Raw genomic sequence first — 12560 nt, forward strand, 5'->3', positions numbered from 1 at the left:
TTGGAGATGGTTGTGATGGATCTTCACTGATATGCCAGGGATGTGGAACATTATTGACAGAGGGAGTCAGTGAAATCTTTTAGTAAGAATGAGATAAAGAAATTTCTGATGCAGGAATATCAACATGACCACATGTTTTTAGTTGAATTGGGTGTGGGAAGTAAATATGGACAATAGTTTGATAATCAGGTGGCAAGACAGATGGATAAAATTATCTCTGCTTTCCCTATCATAACATCTTCCATAATGCCTAAGAATAGGATTCACTAGGAGAGCTTATTAATTATACAGGTTTCCAAGATTCTGCTCTGCAAATTATATCCCCAGTAGGTCTGGAATTTGTCATTTTTAAAACTGCTCCATGTGATTTTATCTTCTGACAAGTTGGAAAATACTCCACAGGAATGTTGGCCTGATCAGATGAGAAACAATGTGAGAATGTCAAAGCAAAAATTGCACTGGACAAAGTTAAACAGACTGTGATGACTTTATTTAAGGCTATTGTAATGGGGAGAGAAACCAGAACTCAGTCTGAACTCAACTCCACGTAAACCAAAGGGAAAAGGAAAAAACTAGAGTATTTTAGGAAAGAGATAGGTCAGTGGGATGTGTAGAGCACATTGACTTATTCCCAAGTTTGCAAATGTTTATCTCTGTGATTTGGCCGCCTGTGTTTGCTAATTGGTTCCCACCAATTAGCCAGTTAGGCTTCTACCTTCCCCCAGAGACTGGCAAATAGGGACACTATCTTTCCAGCTGGTTACATTTCTAAGGGATGGCTTCTAATCCTTGAGAAAGGCCTTGCTGGGTTGTAAAAGTGAGAGAATCTGGGAGATGACTTACATCTCGATGGGGAAGAAAAAGAATTTACAATTACAAGTTTTGGGAAGTAAGTGCTCCAAGAAGAGGGAAGTCAAGGAACACAGTCTGGAAGAAGCCTGTCTGCATTTCAGTCAAGCTGACAGGAACATTCAGGCTGTTCTGGCCAAGGGCAAGGTACTATTAGTAGTACTACTATCTTCAGGGTGGGTAGCACCTGACAGGGAGTGGACAGGAAGAATCAATATTAGGAATATTGGGAGGGAAAATTCAACTTCCTAACCTAATGTTGAGAATTAATTGCATGGGCGATACAGAAAAGTGAGCAGTCAATGTCTAGTGACTCTAGACACAGGGAGAATGAAGGTACATTGAAAAAAATGGAATTTCCAGTTGGCAGGCAAGTTCTGGTGCCAAAGGACCCAAGCCATCTTGGTAAAGCATAATTCTTAGTTTCCTTTGGTAGAAACGGGACCCTACAGTCAGTGCCATCAGTTGACAGAGAGAGAGAGAGGGAAAGCAGCAGGGCTGTGGAAGCCTCCTCTCGAGGGTGGGTGGTCCTTTCTGACAGAACCTGCAGAGTAGCCTGGATGGTGCATTTGTGATTAGCATCCTGTGTTACCTTCACCTAAGTCTCTCTCTCTCTCTCTCTCTCTCTCTCTCTCTCTCTCTCACACACACACACACACACACACACACAGAGAGAGAGAGAGAGAGAGGCACCCTGGATACATACTGAAGCATTTCAAAGTAAATTATAGGCATTTTAGTAGATTTATGGGAAAATGATTACTTCCATTTAGCACAAGTTGTATTAGAAAATTTTCAGGAGGTCAGCCTGGGGAAAGGTCTCTGAAGAAGAGACAACTGAAACCATGGGAGTGGATAAGATTTTCACAAACTTACTGGGGATATATCACATTAATGTATCTTACCTTTTTTAAGGGAATATAAAGGGGCAAAAATAGAGATCTAAGAATTCAGTTTTGTTAAGCAGTAGATGGTGGTCCTGGTGTTGCCTGCTCCAGTGAGGTCTGCGATGCTAAGAACTGTAAGAGATGCCATTGATTTGCTCATGGAACACTGGCAAAGGAGAGCATCAGTAAAGCGGACAGGGGCGTCAAATGCAGGATTTGAGAGTGAGTGGTGAGACAAAGGAAGATAAATCCCACATGATTTCACTTATATGTGGAACCTAAAAATCAAAATAAATGCACAAACAAAACAAACAAGAACAAAAGAGTGAGTGGTAAAAAAGAAACCAGGTGTGCAGATGGAGGTCTGGCTTTGAAAGAAAGATGTAGGAAAAGAGCAGGAAAGTCACAGTGTTATAGTAATAAGTTTGAATTTATAGTGATAGGAAATAAAATTGTATTAGTGTGTGGTTTGGTATTATAAAGTTCATTCTAAAACTCCATCTTATATTGGAGGCATAACTTCATTTTGTATTAGAAGTGAAACAACCTGTGTGTGTGTGCATCCCAGGTAAGTACTTTGCAAACCCCTGCATGTGTACCCCGATAAGCCCAGAAGGCACCACCGGAGCACACTGATAAGAGACACTGAAGAAGCCCATCCATCGGGTATAAAAGAAGGACTCTCACACCAGCAGTCAGACGCCTGTCTGCCCTCCACAGATGAGACGTTCTCCTTACCCCTGGAACTTCTGCCACTCCTGCTCTGCCCTGAGCCCAGATTGTTAGAGGCCTCTCTTTGTGTCAAGAGACCGAGCACCTGCAGCTGCGTATCTGACGACCTCGTGTGTCTCTGTCAGCGAGTGTCTCCAGGTGGCCAGCCAAGGACTGAAACCCATCAGCTCTCTGGTAAATAAACCTGTGTGATTCTTGTACTCTGTCTCCTGTGTCTCCTCTCTTCTTAGTTTTGGTTTAAGCTCGACCTAAATAATAAAGTACCCTTTGACATCTGTATTGGTATATCCAAATGAGGCTCACTGGGTCACCTGTGCATACGTTCCCATAGAAGTGGAACACACAGGATTAAGTTACTGGGGATGCATGAAATTAATGTGTTTTACTTTTTTCTACTTACCTTTCTTAGTGATCAGAAATGAGTGAACAGCCAGAAAAAACCACTTCCACTGAAGAGGGACACAGAGGTCAAAGTTCTCCTGAGAAAAACTGTCAAATCGGACAAAAGCAACTGGTATGGCCTATGGATATTATGATTCCATAGAATTTGGGGAGTTTCCAGCATGGGGGTTCCTGAGAGGCCCCAGATTTGCAGGGAAAGGTGGGCTAACTCAGGACTCCTCATAGAGGATTTCTGCCCCCTCCCCATAATGATGGGCCTTTTCTTCCTCTTAACTCTACTCATCGCTAAGCTGGTCGCACCTTATGTATCTCCGCTGTGCCTCTCAGTTTCAGAATTTTTATTAATGCTTGTATTGAGTTTATTAGAATGACATGGATTAATAAAATTACTAGTATATAGGTCTCAGGTGTACAGCTATATAATACATCATCTTCATATTGTATTATGTGTTCACCACCCCAAGTAAAATCTCTTCCATCAACATTTATCCCCCTTTTTAATCACCGTATTATTGTCTGTGTCTATGAGGTTTTTTTTTCTTAATCCCTTCACCTTTTTCACCAAGTTCTCAACCCCCCTTCCCTCTTACAGCTGTCAGCCTGATCTATGTATCTATGAGTATGTTTCTATTTTGTTAGTTAGTTTATTTTATTCATTAGATTCCACATATGAGCAAAATCATATGGTACTTGTTTTTCTCTGACTGGCTTATTTCACTTAGCAAAATACTCTGCAGATCCATCCATGCTGTCACAAAAGGTAAGATTTCCTTATTTTTTAAAACTAAGTAGTATTACATTGTGTAAATTACCACAGCTTTCTTATTCACTTATCTACTGATGGCACTTGGGCTTTGTACAAATCTTGGCTATTTTAAATAACGCCGCAACAAACATAGGGGAGCACATATATTTTTCAATTTTCAAGTTGTGTTTCAAGTTTCTTTGGATATATACCCAGAAATGGAATCATTGGGTCATAGGCAGTTCCATTTTTAATTTTTTGAGGTAACTCCATACTGTTTTTCACAGTGGCTACACCAATCTGCATTCCCATCAACAGTCCATCAGGGTTTCCTTTTCTGCACAACCTTGCTAACACTTGTTTCTTGATTTATTGATGATAGCCATTCTGAGGTGTGAGGTGATGTTTTAATGTGGTTTTATTTGAATTTCTCTGATGATTACTGATGTTGAGCATCTTTTCATATATCTATTGGCCATCTGTATGTCCTAAATGGAGAAGTTTTAATTCAGGTCCTTTGCCCATTTTTTAATTGGATTGTTTGTTTTTTTTGGTGTTGAGTTGTATAAAGTTCTTTACAAATTTTAGATATTAACCTCTTATCAGATATATCATTGGCGAATATGTTCTCCCATTCAGTAAGTTGTCTTCATTTTGTTGATGATTTCCTTTGTTGTGTAAAAATGTTTTAGTTTGATATAATCCAATTTTTTATTTTGTTTCCTTTGCCCAAGGAGATATATCAGAAAAAATATTGCTACAAGAAATGTCTGAGATTTTTACTATGTTTTATTCTTTATGGTTTCAAGGTCCACCATTTAAATCTTTAATTTATTTTGAGTTTGTTCTTCTGTATGGTGTAAGAAGATGGTCTAGTTTCATTTTTTCCCCATTTATCTGTCCAGTTTTTATAACACCATTTATTGAATAGTCTATCTTTATCCCATTGTTGTCCTTGCCTTATTTGTCAAATATTAATTGACTATAAAGGCATGGGTTTATTTCTGGGCTCTCTATTCTGTTCCATTGACTTATATGTCTGCTTTTATGCCAATAACATGCTGTTTTGATCACTATGGCCTTATAGTGTAGTTCTATATCAGGTCGCTTGATACCTCTTAGACATGGGTCTTTTTCCTTCTTCAGATTGTGGAAGTTTTCAGTCATTATTTCTTCAGATTGTTTCTCAATCCCTTGCTATTTCTCTCTTTCTTCTGGTACTCCTGAGATATGGATGTTGTTATGCTTCATGTCATCCCAAAGGTTCCTTAAACTATTTTCATTAAATTTGTTTTTCTTTGTACTGCTCTGATTGGGTGTTTTCTACTATCATTTCCAAATTGTTTGTTCCATTTTCTGCTTCATTTAACCAGATATTGTATTCTTCATTTCTGACTGGTTATTTTTTTATGGTTTCTGTGATGTTTTTTTATCTTCCATCTCTTTGTTGAATTTTTCACTGTGTTCCTTGAGCATCCTTATAATTGTTTTTATGAACTCTACTAGTGGCCTGGTGCACGAATTTGTGCACATTGAAAGGGAATTAATTAGAAGAAATATTTTAATATCACTATTTGCCAAGTCCTGGGTGTAGGTATTCGGCTCCCTCCTCCCTCCTGTCAGAGTCTGGGCCGACGCCCGCAGGGATTCAGTGTCAAGTCCTGCCAGCACTGCGAGACCCAGAGTCAAGTCCCCACCTACCCACACGCCCTCAAAATCACACAAGACCCAGACCCGCCGGTGCCCACAGGGATGCAGCGTCAAGTCCCTGCCCAACCACGTGCACCTCGCCATGCACGCAGCCCCGCCCACCCGTGAATGCCTGCCATGCACGCAGCCTCCTGGTGATTGTTTGTTACAGCATGAGGGCATCACGACTACAGGCTTTTTATAATATGGGATATCTGGTAAATTGCTTACCTATGCTTCATTTAGCTTTTTTTTTTTCTGGAGATTTCTCCTGTCCTTTCATTTGGGGCATCTTTCTTTGTCTCCCCATTTTGACTGCCTTTTGTCTGCATTTTGTTTGTTTATATATTAGATCTGCTATGACTTCCAGTCTTGGAAGGGTAACATTATATAGTAAGTGTCCTGTGGGACCCAGTGATGCAGTCCCCTTGACCACCTGAAGTTGGTGATCCTGGCAATGTCTCTTATGTGTATTAAGTGGACCTTCCTGTTGTACTTAAGTATTGCTTTCTATTAGCCTGTTCATCTGTGGTGTCAACCCTCAGACTGGCTGGCTTTCAGTGTACAAGCTGCTGTACCTCAGAATAGAATTTGCCTCAGCAGGGTCTGGTACCTGTTGAGTTCTCCCTTTGGTTATGCTGTTTGTGAAGCTATTTGGTTTCTGCTCTGATGTTGTCTAAAGCTGGCCACTGGCTATGTTGGTTCTTTGCCTCTTGGGAGAGACTCTAGTGCAGGTCCATGTCAGATGCTGCCTGTGACTGGCCCTGAGCAACCTCTTTGAAGCTACAAAGCAATCCATAGTTTTTGGCTGCCTCTGCTGAGCCTGAGTGTGTGCAGGAAGGACCAAGCTGTGCACCAAGGTCATCTTTTACCAGCATCTTTTGAAATTCAGCAAAAGTTCCAAGGCACCCCAAGATCCACCGCCACCTGCCTCCATCTGCTGGCTGCCTGTTAGGCTTAGTCACTGAAGAGCCTCTAGTGGTACTTGAGTTGCATGAGGTAGGTTCACAGTGAGTCACCAGGTAGAGATGAGTGGTGTTCACCAGATCAATACAGTTTCAAACTCGGAGGCAATGCTGGGTCTGAAGCCATTCAACAAATGTCCCAGGGTATACCAAATCTAGCTGTCACCTGCTGAATTTTTGCACACCTTATGTGGGGGCAAGGTCTCAGGGAGTTATCAGGCCCAATGAGACCAAAATTTGGTTGTGTAAAGGGAAGGTTCTGCTCGATTTTCACAGACAGATGCTATGTGGGCACCTCTTCCCATCTCTGGTTCTCAGGACTGGGGACCCAGCTTGGGGTCTATGCCCCACATTTCTCAGGTGGAACCTTTGCAGCTGAGATAACCCTCCAGAATCTCAGCTGCCGCTTGTGGGCTAGCCGCTAGCCCTTTTCTCACCTCCACCCTTCCTACCAGTCTCAATGTGGCTTCTTCTATAAATCTTTGGTTATAAGACTTTTCTTCAGTGAATCTTCACTTGGTTATTCAGGTTGATTGTTCTCTATTTTAATTGTAATTCAGTTTTGTTCTGGGAAGAGGCGAGTGTAATGTCCCCCTACTCTGCCACCATCTTGGATCCCTCCTATTTATTAATTATTGTATTATTTTCCATATGAATAACTAAACCTACTTTTACCCCTATACCCTTGTATAGTAGCCTTGTATAGTAGCCTATATATTTTTGGGCCACTCAGGTTATCCTTATAAAATCCTTTAAAAAAGCATTCCCTTCCCTCATTACATATATGACACATGTTCAAAATAAGACATCGGTACTGCTTGAAGCATCTTTGTTACTTGTGTTCCTGATTAAGCCCCATTAATTTGGAATTATAAATAACCCCAAACAGAGACTTTTGAAAATTTGCATTAACACTCTAGACAGCATTTTAGCAAGATTTTTTTTTCAAATCTGGCTTTGCCTGAGAGTGTAAACTTCATTTGGCTGCGGTCTGCGTCGGAGCCCTGGTAGAGCCCACACTCCCAGGGTATCAGTCCTTCTGAAATGTCCCAGAGCACGGAAGGGAGGACCGCGTGTACTTGGGCCCTCTGTGATGTGACACAGTTTACCTGGGCTTCTTCAGCTGACAACTGTGGAAAGGCCTTTGCTCCTTTGTCCTTCTCTACCACAAAATGCTAATTCTCACTTTCATCCCCATCATGTTTGAGGAGCCAGCTGGTGTTTTGCTGGTATAAAAAGAATTATGTTCCCATTTGTTGGTTTGTTTTTACATATGTCTTATACTATGGATTTCTTTGTTCAGAAAGAATGACTTAACTTGAGAAAATTTACATCATCTTCTGGAACTTAATCAGATTAAATTGGTTATTTCTCTACGTAATAATATGTGTCTTCCTTGCCATTATGGTAAACATTACAGAAAATTTATTTTGACAGAAGGTAAAATAGATAAAGCTATCCAGTTCTTACTGCTAATACATTTTATTTGTTTCATAGCAACAGATAGAGCGGCAGTTAAGATGCTTGGCATTTCAAAACCCTGGACCCCAGGTAGCAGACTTTAATCCTGAAACACGACAGCAGAAAAAGAAAGCCCGGATGTCAAAGATGAATGAGTATTTTTCTGTGAATTACAAGTAAGATCATGATTTATTTTATTTGATCTCTGGGATAATAAAATGCACGAGTTCTACTTGACAAAGCAAAGTAATTAAAGGTTGTCTCTTGTTTATGATTTAAATATATATTTTCTAAAGTACAGTGTCACCCGATGTATCTGGAAGTTAGTAACTTTAACAAATAAACGATAATCCCAAACTAGAATTCAATTTCAAAAAAAAGCTTCAGAGAAATTTAGTAGGAAAAATGATTAAAAGTAAGATACATCATTTGAAGGAGAAATAATATAACCATGGGAGTGGATTCAGATATCAAATCAGCACGAAGTGTCATAAGTACAATGATTGCTAGTGCATCAGAAGTGTAAACTAAGTAAGCCACAAAGAAAAAGCTTGATAAATTCTACTACTTTGAAATTAAGGATTTATAACCAATAAAAGACACCCTAAAATAATGATACACAAATCACAAGGTAGGAAAAGTTACTTATAATTTAAAAGATTAGTGTCCAAAATCTATAGAGAATTCTACAAGTTAATTTTTTTTAAAAAGGTAAATTTCCTCTGAGAAAAAAATGAACCCAACAATGAACAGACATTTCATAGAAGAAAAGGCTAATAAACACTCAGGATACTGAGCCCCATCAGTAATGTATGGAGAAATGCCCCACTCCCCAGACAGCAAAGAGTTCAGTCTGATAATATCAGTGTTGATGAAACTATAGAACACATATTGGCTGAATTTCCCAGAACATCACTGCCATATAATATTTTGAAGTGTTGCTGGGTAATCTCTAGGGTACTGTTTCCTCTGAGTAAAGGGATCACATTAATGAAGTTGTTGCATAATAATTTATCCTCAGTGTTGAGGAACAGGGCACTGTTGTGTTAGTGTCATTCTTTTTCTTTGCAGAATTATGAAGAAGTATGACAAAAGTGGCCGGCTAATCTGTAACGATGCTGATCTGTGCGACTGCCTGGAGAAGAACTGCCTGGGCTGCTTCTACCCCTGCCCCAAGTGTAACTCCAACAAGTGTGGGCCCGAGTGCCGCTGCAGCCGGAAGTGGGTTTACGATGCCATTGTCACCGAGTCTGGAGAGGTCATCAGCACCCTGCCGTTCAGTGTTCCTGACTAGGAGCCATTACATGTGAACTGATTTGCTTCTTCTTCTTTACATTTAAGCCAACCCATTTATCTTGGTGAATTGTAGGGCATGGGGGGGGGGGGGGATGTTGGAAAAAGCATACTTAGGGGTCGTGTTGGACAGTCATTCTATAACCTTCTTACTGTGTCTTCTCAAATTCTTTCACTTGGGAAGACTGTGATAGTGGATGGACCTCTGTCTCTCTCATCAATACTTCCATCTCTACTCTGTCCTCAAATTTAAAATCTCTTTCTTTTTTGCTGGTACATCTGAGAAACTGTAATTTTAAGATTTTCAGATTTCTTTGGCTTAAAGTTTTGTTTTTTTTAACATAGAATCATACATTTATAATACCTAGTTATCCTTAGAATTGTACACATCACTAGTTCTAAATCAGAATTGTTATTTGGACTTTTAAAAAAGGACCCAAACCTTATGACTTTGCATTGCATATTCATAGTCTCATTTATTATTGTTATTTTAATAATATTAAATTTGGTAATCTTTTTATTAAAAATTTATATTTTACTTGTAAAGTTGAGAAATGAGGACCTGCATATCCTAAAAGCCAGTGGTTTACATTGTTTTCATTCAGGCTCAGTATCTCAAAATTTCTTTTCAAAAGAAGAAAACTGAAGTTATTATACAAATGTGAGTTTGTTGTATGTTTGCTAATTAAGTGTATGGCTATGCAGTTGAGTAGATATATGCTGTGTGTTTTTTCAGATCTGATGCATTGTGGGAGGTTTATAGAAAGTTGAGCTGTCTTCTTTGAATTTGGTTTTATAGTCCCATTTACCTTAAGTTGGTAGACTTGTATCATAGATTTTTATTATCCTACATCCAAGTTTCTAATTCATTAGGTTGAATTTGCATTTCCAAGGTGATATTGCTGCTGCTGGTGTGGGGCCAGCCTTTGAGAACCATTTCTTCAAGTTATATTAGATACATAATGTATGGAAAGGTTTAAGTAGATAATTGAATAAATGCTTTAAAACATTATTAAGCACATTTAATTTGAAAGTAAACTTTTCAACGTTTTATTTTTCCTCTATAATCATTTCAAAAGCATTTATTTCTTCACAGTCCACATGTCCCAGGGAAGGGTCCTGGTAATTCTAGGCTTGTTATTTCACAGTATGTTTTGAGACTAACATAACAAAAATTTTAGAAGACCTATTTTGACTATAGTACCTCTGTGTGTGTAGCAGGAGAACTTACCTATGCTTCCAGTTCATTACCTATGATCATCACGGCAACTGAGGAAGATAGGAACTCAGATCGCCAGAAGCAGACCCTTTGAAATGCCTACCAGGAGCGTGCAGCCCTGAAACCAGTCAAAAGGAGTGTGGGGCTTTCTTGGTTTATATTTTGTTTTGAGAATAATTGTTATTTTATAAATAGCTACCCAAATGCATTATTTTATTACTTATTTATTTTACAATCACATAATTTTTTACATTGAAAGTAATCTTACAGGTTGTCTAAATAATAAACTAATCAGCAACTATGAACCAAGAGGCTTCTCTGTGCCAGGCCCCAGGCTAGGCCCAGGGGATGGAGCAGTGAGTGAAACCCAGCTGCTTCCTGTCTTCACAGGGTTTATAGACTACAACCAATCTTTTTTGTTTGTTTTGTTTCTACAATGGAGGAAATTTACACCCAATGAGGTAAAATGACTCTGTTAAGGGCACATGGGAGAGCTGGCTACCTTGGTGTTTAGAACCCTAAGACTAGGTCAGTGTTCTCTCCAGGACACCAAGCATTTCCCACATTGGCCTGATTGTAAAACATACCCAACTGCTTTTAGTAATGCACATTCCTGAACCCCATCCCAAACCTCAGGAACCACCACCTCTAGGGATGAGACCTGGGAATTCATATTTTTAAACAAGCACCCCAGGTAAGTCTCAGAGCAGGTAAGTTTGAGAAACACTGCCTTATCACTAGTTGTCCAATTCTCTTATTAAAAAAGAATCTTAGGCAAAATAACACCAAAGTACCTTTCCCTTTTGTCTCCTCTTGTCATTCAGTCTTAATCATTAGATGAGATAATCTGCTTTAAAAAGTGTGTTGGTGAATTATGTTGGTAAGCTTCCAAGATAACGCAATAAATAAATAAGGTAAAATGAATGGCAGTTATTAAGCAGACACCTCATACACCATGGGGACCTGGTAAGACATTTGATGGAGAACTTTTTTAGAAATCAGGTTATTTCATCCTGACTAATGTCAAGTCTATGCATTTTTCAAAAGCCTTCTGCACTAAATGAGCATTGAAAAAATAAATTTATGTGAATTGTCAGAAACCTATTTTGCAAGTGTCAATTTTATCACAGAGTGAACAAAACTTTTTAGTTATTTGAACTAAATTCAGATTAACAGAGAATATAGCCACACTATCTGATTACATTAACTAAGGAAATTGTCTTGTCATTGTATTAGGATTTTTCTCTTCCTGCTTGGCTATCTTTGAATGCTGACAGCGTGTCTAAATGAATATGTACAGAAATGGTAAGGAAAGCTATTTCACAGAAGATCATTTAAATATAAGCTGTTACAAACTGAAGCATTTAGACAAGTCATCCTGCACCAATTTATACAAATTGGAATGCCATATCACATCAGTTTGCAGAATGACTTTATCTGAATCTAATTTGTAAGAATTAAAGACTATCCATAGTGTCCAGACAACCCTTTTGTACCCTACCCCCCATTTCCCCCCAACCCCCCACCCCCCAGTATCCTAGATCCCTTTCAGCTATAAACATTTGGATGCTAACTGATGGAAAAATCATTTGATCTCTCCTTTATATATTTATTTGCTTTTCTGGAAAGTGAACAAGGTCATCTTGGATACTTGGTGGATATCAGGATTATGGTTCCATAATGCCTAGAAAACTTGAGCATTGGCACTAGCAGGCCGCAGTGTTTGGCTATGAAGGCTGTCAGTGGCTTACATGCAGGGGTTGCCTTCCACGTCATGATGACATAGGCAACACTGCCAAGAATGCCCCCCAGGGCTGTGCCGCCAAGGGCCCCGTGAGCAGGTACCATTCGATGTGTGGATTTCTTGATTGTCTAGTCCAGTGATGGCGAACCTTTTGAGCTCGGTGTGTCAGCATTTTGAAAAACCCTAACTTAACTCTGGTGCCGTGTCACATATAGAATTTTTTTGATCTTTGCAACCATAGTAAAACAGAGATTTATATTTTTGATATTTATTTCATATACTTAAATGCCATTTAACAAAGAAAAATCAACCAAAAAATGAGTTTGCATGTCACCTCTGACACGTGTGTCATAGGTTCGCCATCACTGGCTAGTCTTTATTGGCTTTTAGTATGTTCTAAGCATTGAGTGCTTTAGATGAGCTTACATTCTTGTGTAAAATAATGAAAAGAAAACCTTTCATTCTTGTTTCTTTCTTTTCTACTTTTTCCTTCTTGCCTTCGCTCTCCATGGGGTCTATAACAGTTTTGATTGTTTAGGAAAATGGCCCATATATCTGACCTAGCCTAAGCAGT

The 12560-nt window shown here is 39.2% G+C and overlaps 1 protein-coding gene across 1 annotated transcript; it reads left to right on the forward strand.

Annotated features, from left to right (window-relative positions):
* Positions 1-2886: 2886 nt before the first annotated feature.
* Positions 2887-9024, forward strand: ARL14EPL (ARF like GTPase 14 effector protein like; the record flags this gene model as incomplete). Its single annotated transcript, XM_081090610.1, has 3 exons — positions 2887-2982; positions 7767-7906; positions 8802-9024. 3 exons carry the CDS (start codon positions 2887-2889, stop codon positions 9022-9024), a joined length of 459 nt encoding a protein of 152 aa, XP_080946736.1.
* Between the last annotated feature and the right edge of the window lie 3536 nt (positions 9025-12560).

The sequence above is a fragment of the Myotis nattereri genome (assembly GCF_964212035.1).
Source record: "Myotis nattereri genome assembly, chromosome: 4".
In the NCBI taxonomy this organism is placed as follows: domain Eukaryota; kingdom Metazoa; phylum Chordata; class Mammalia; order Chiroptera; family Vespertilionidae; genus Myotis; species Myotis nattereri.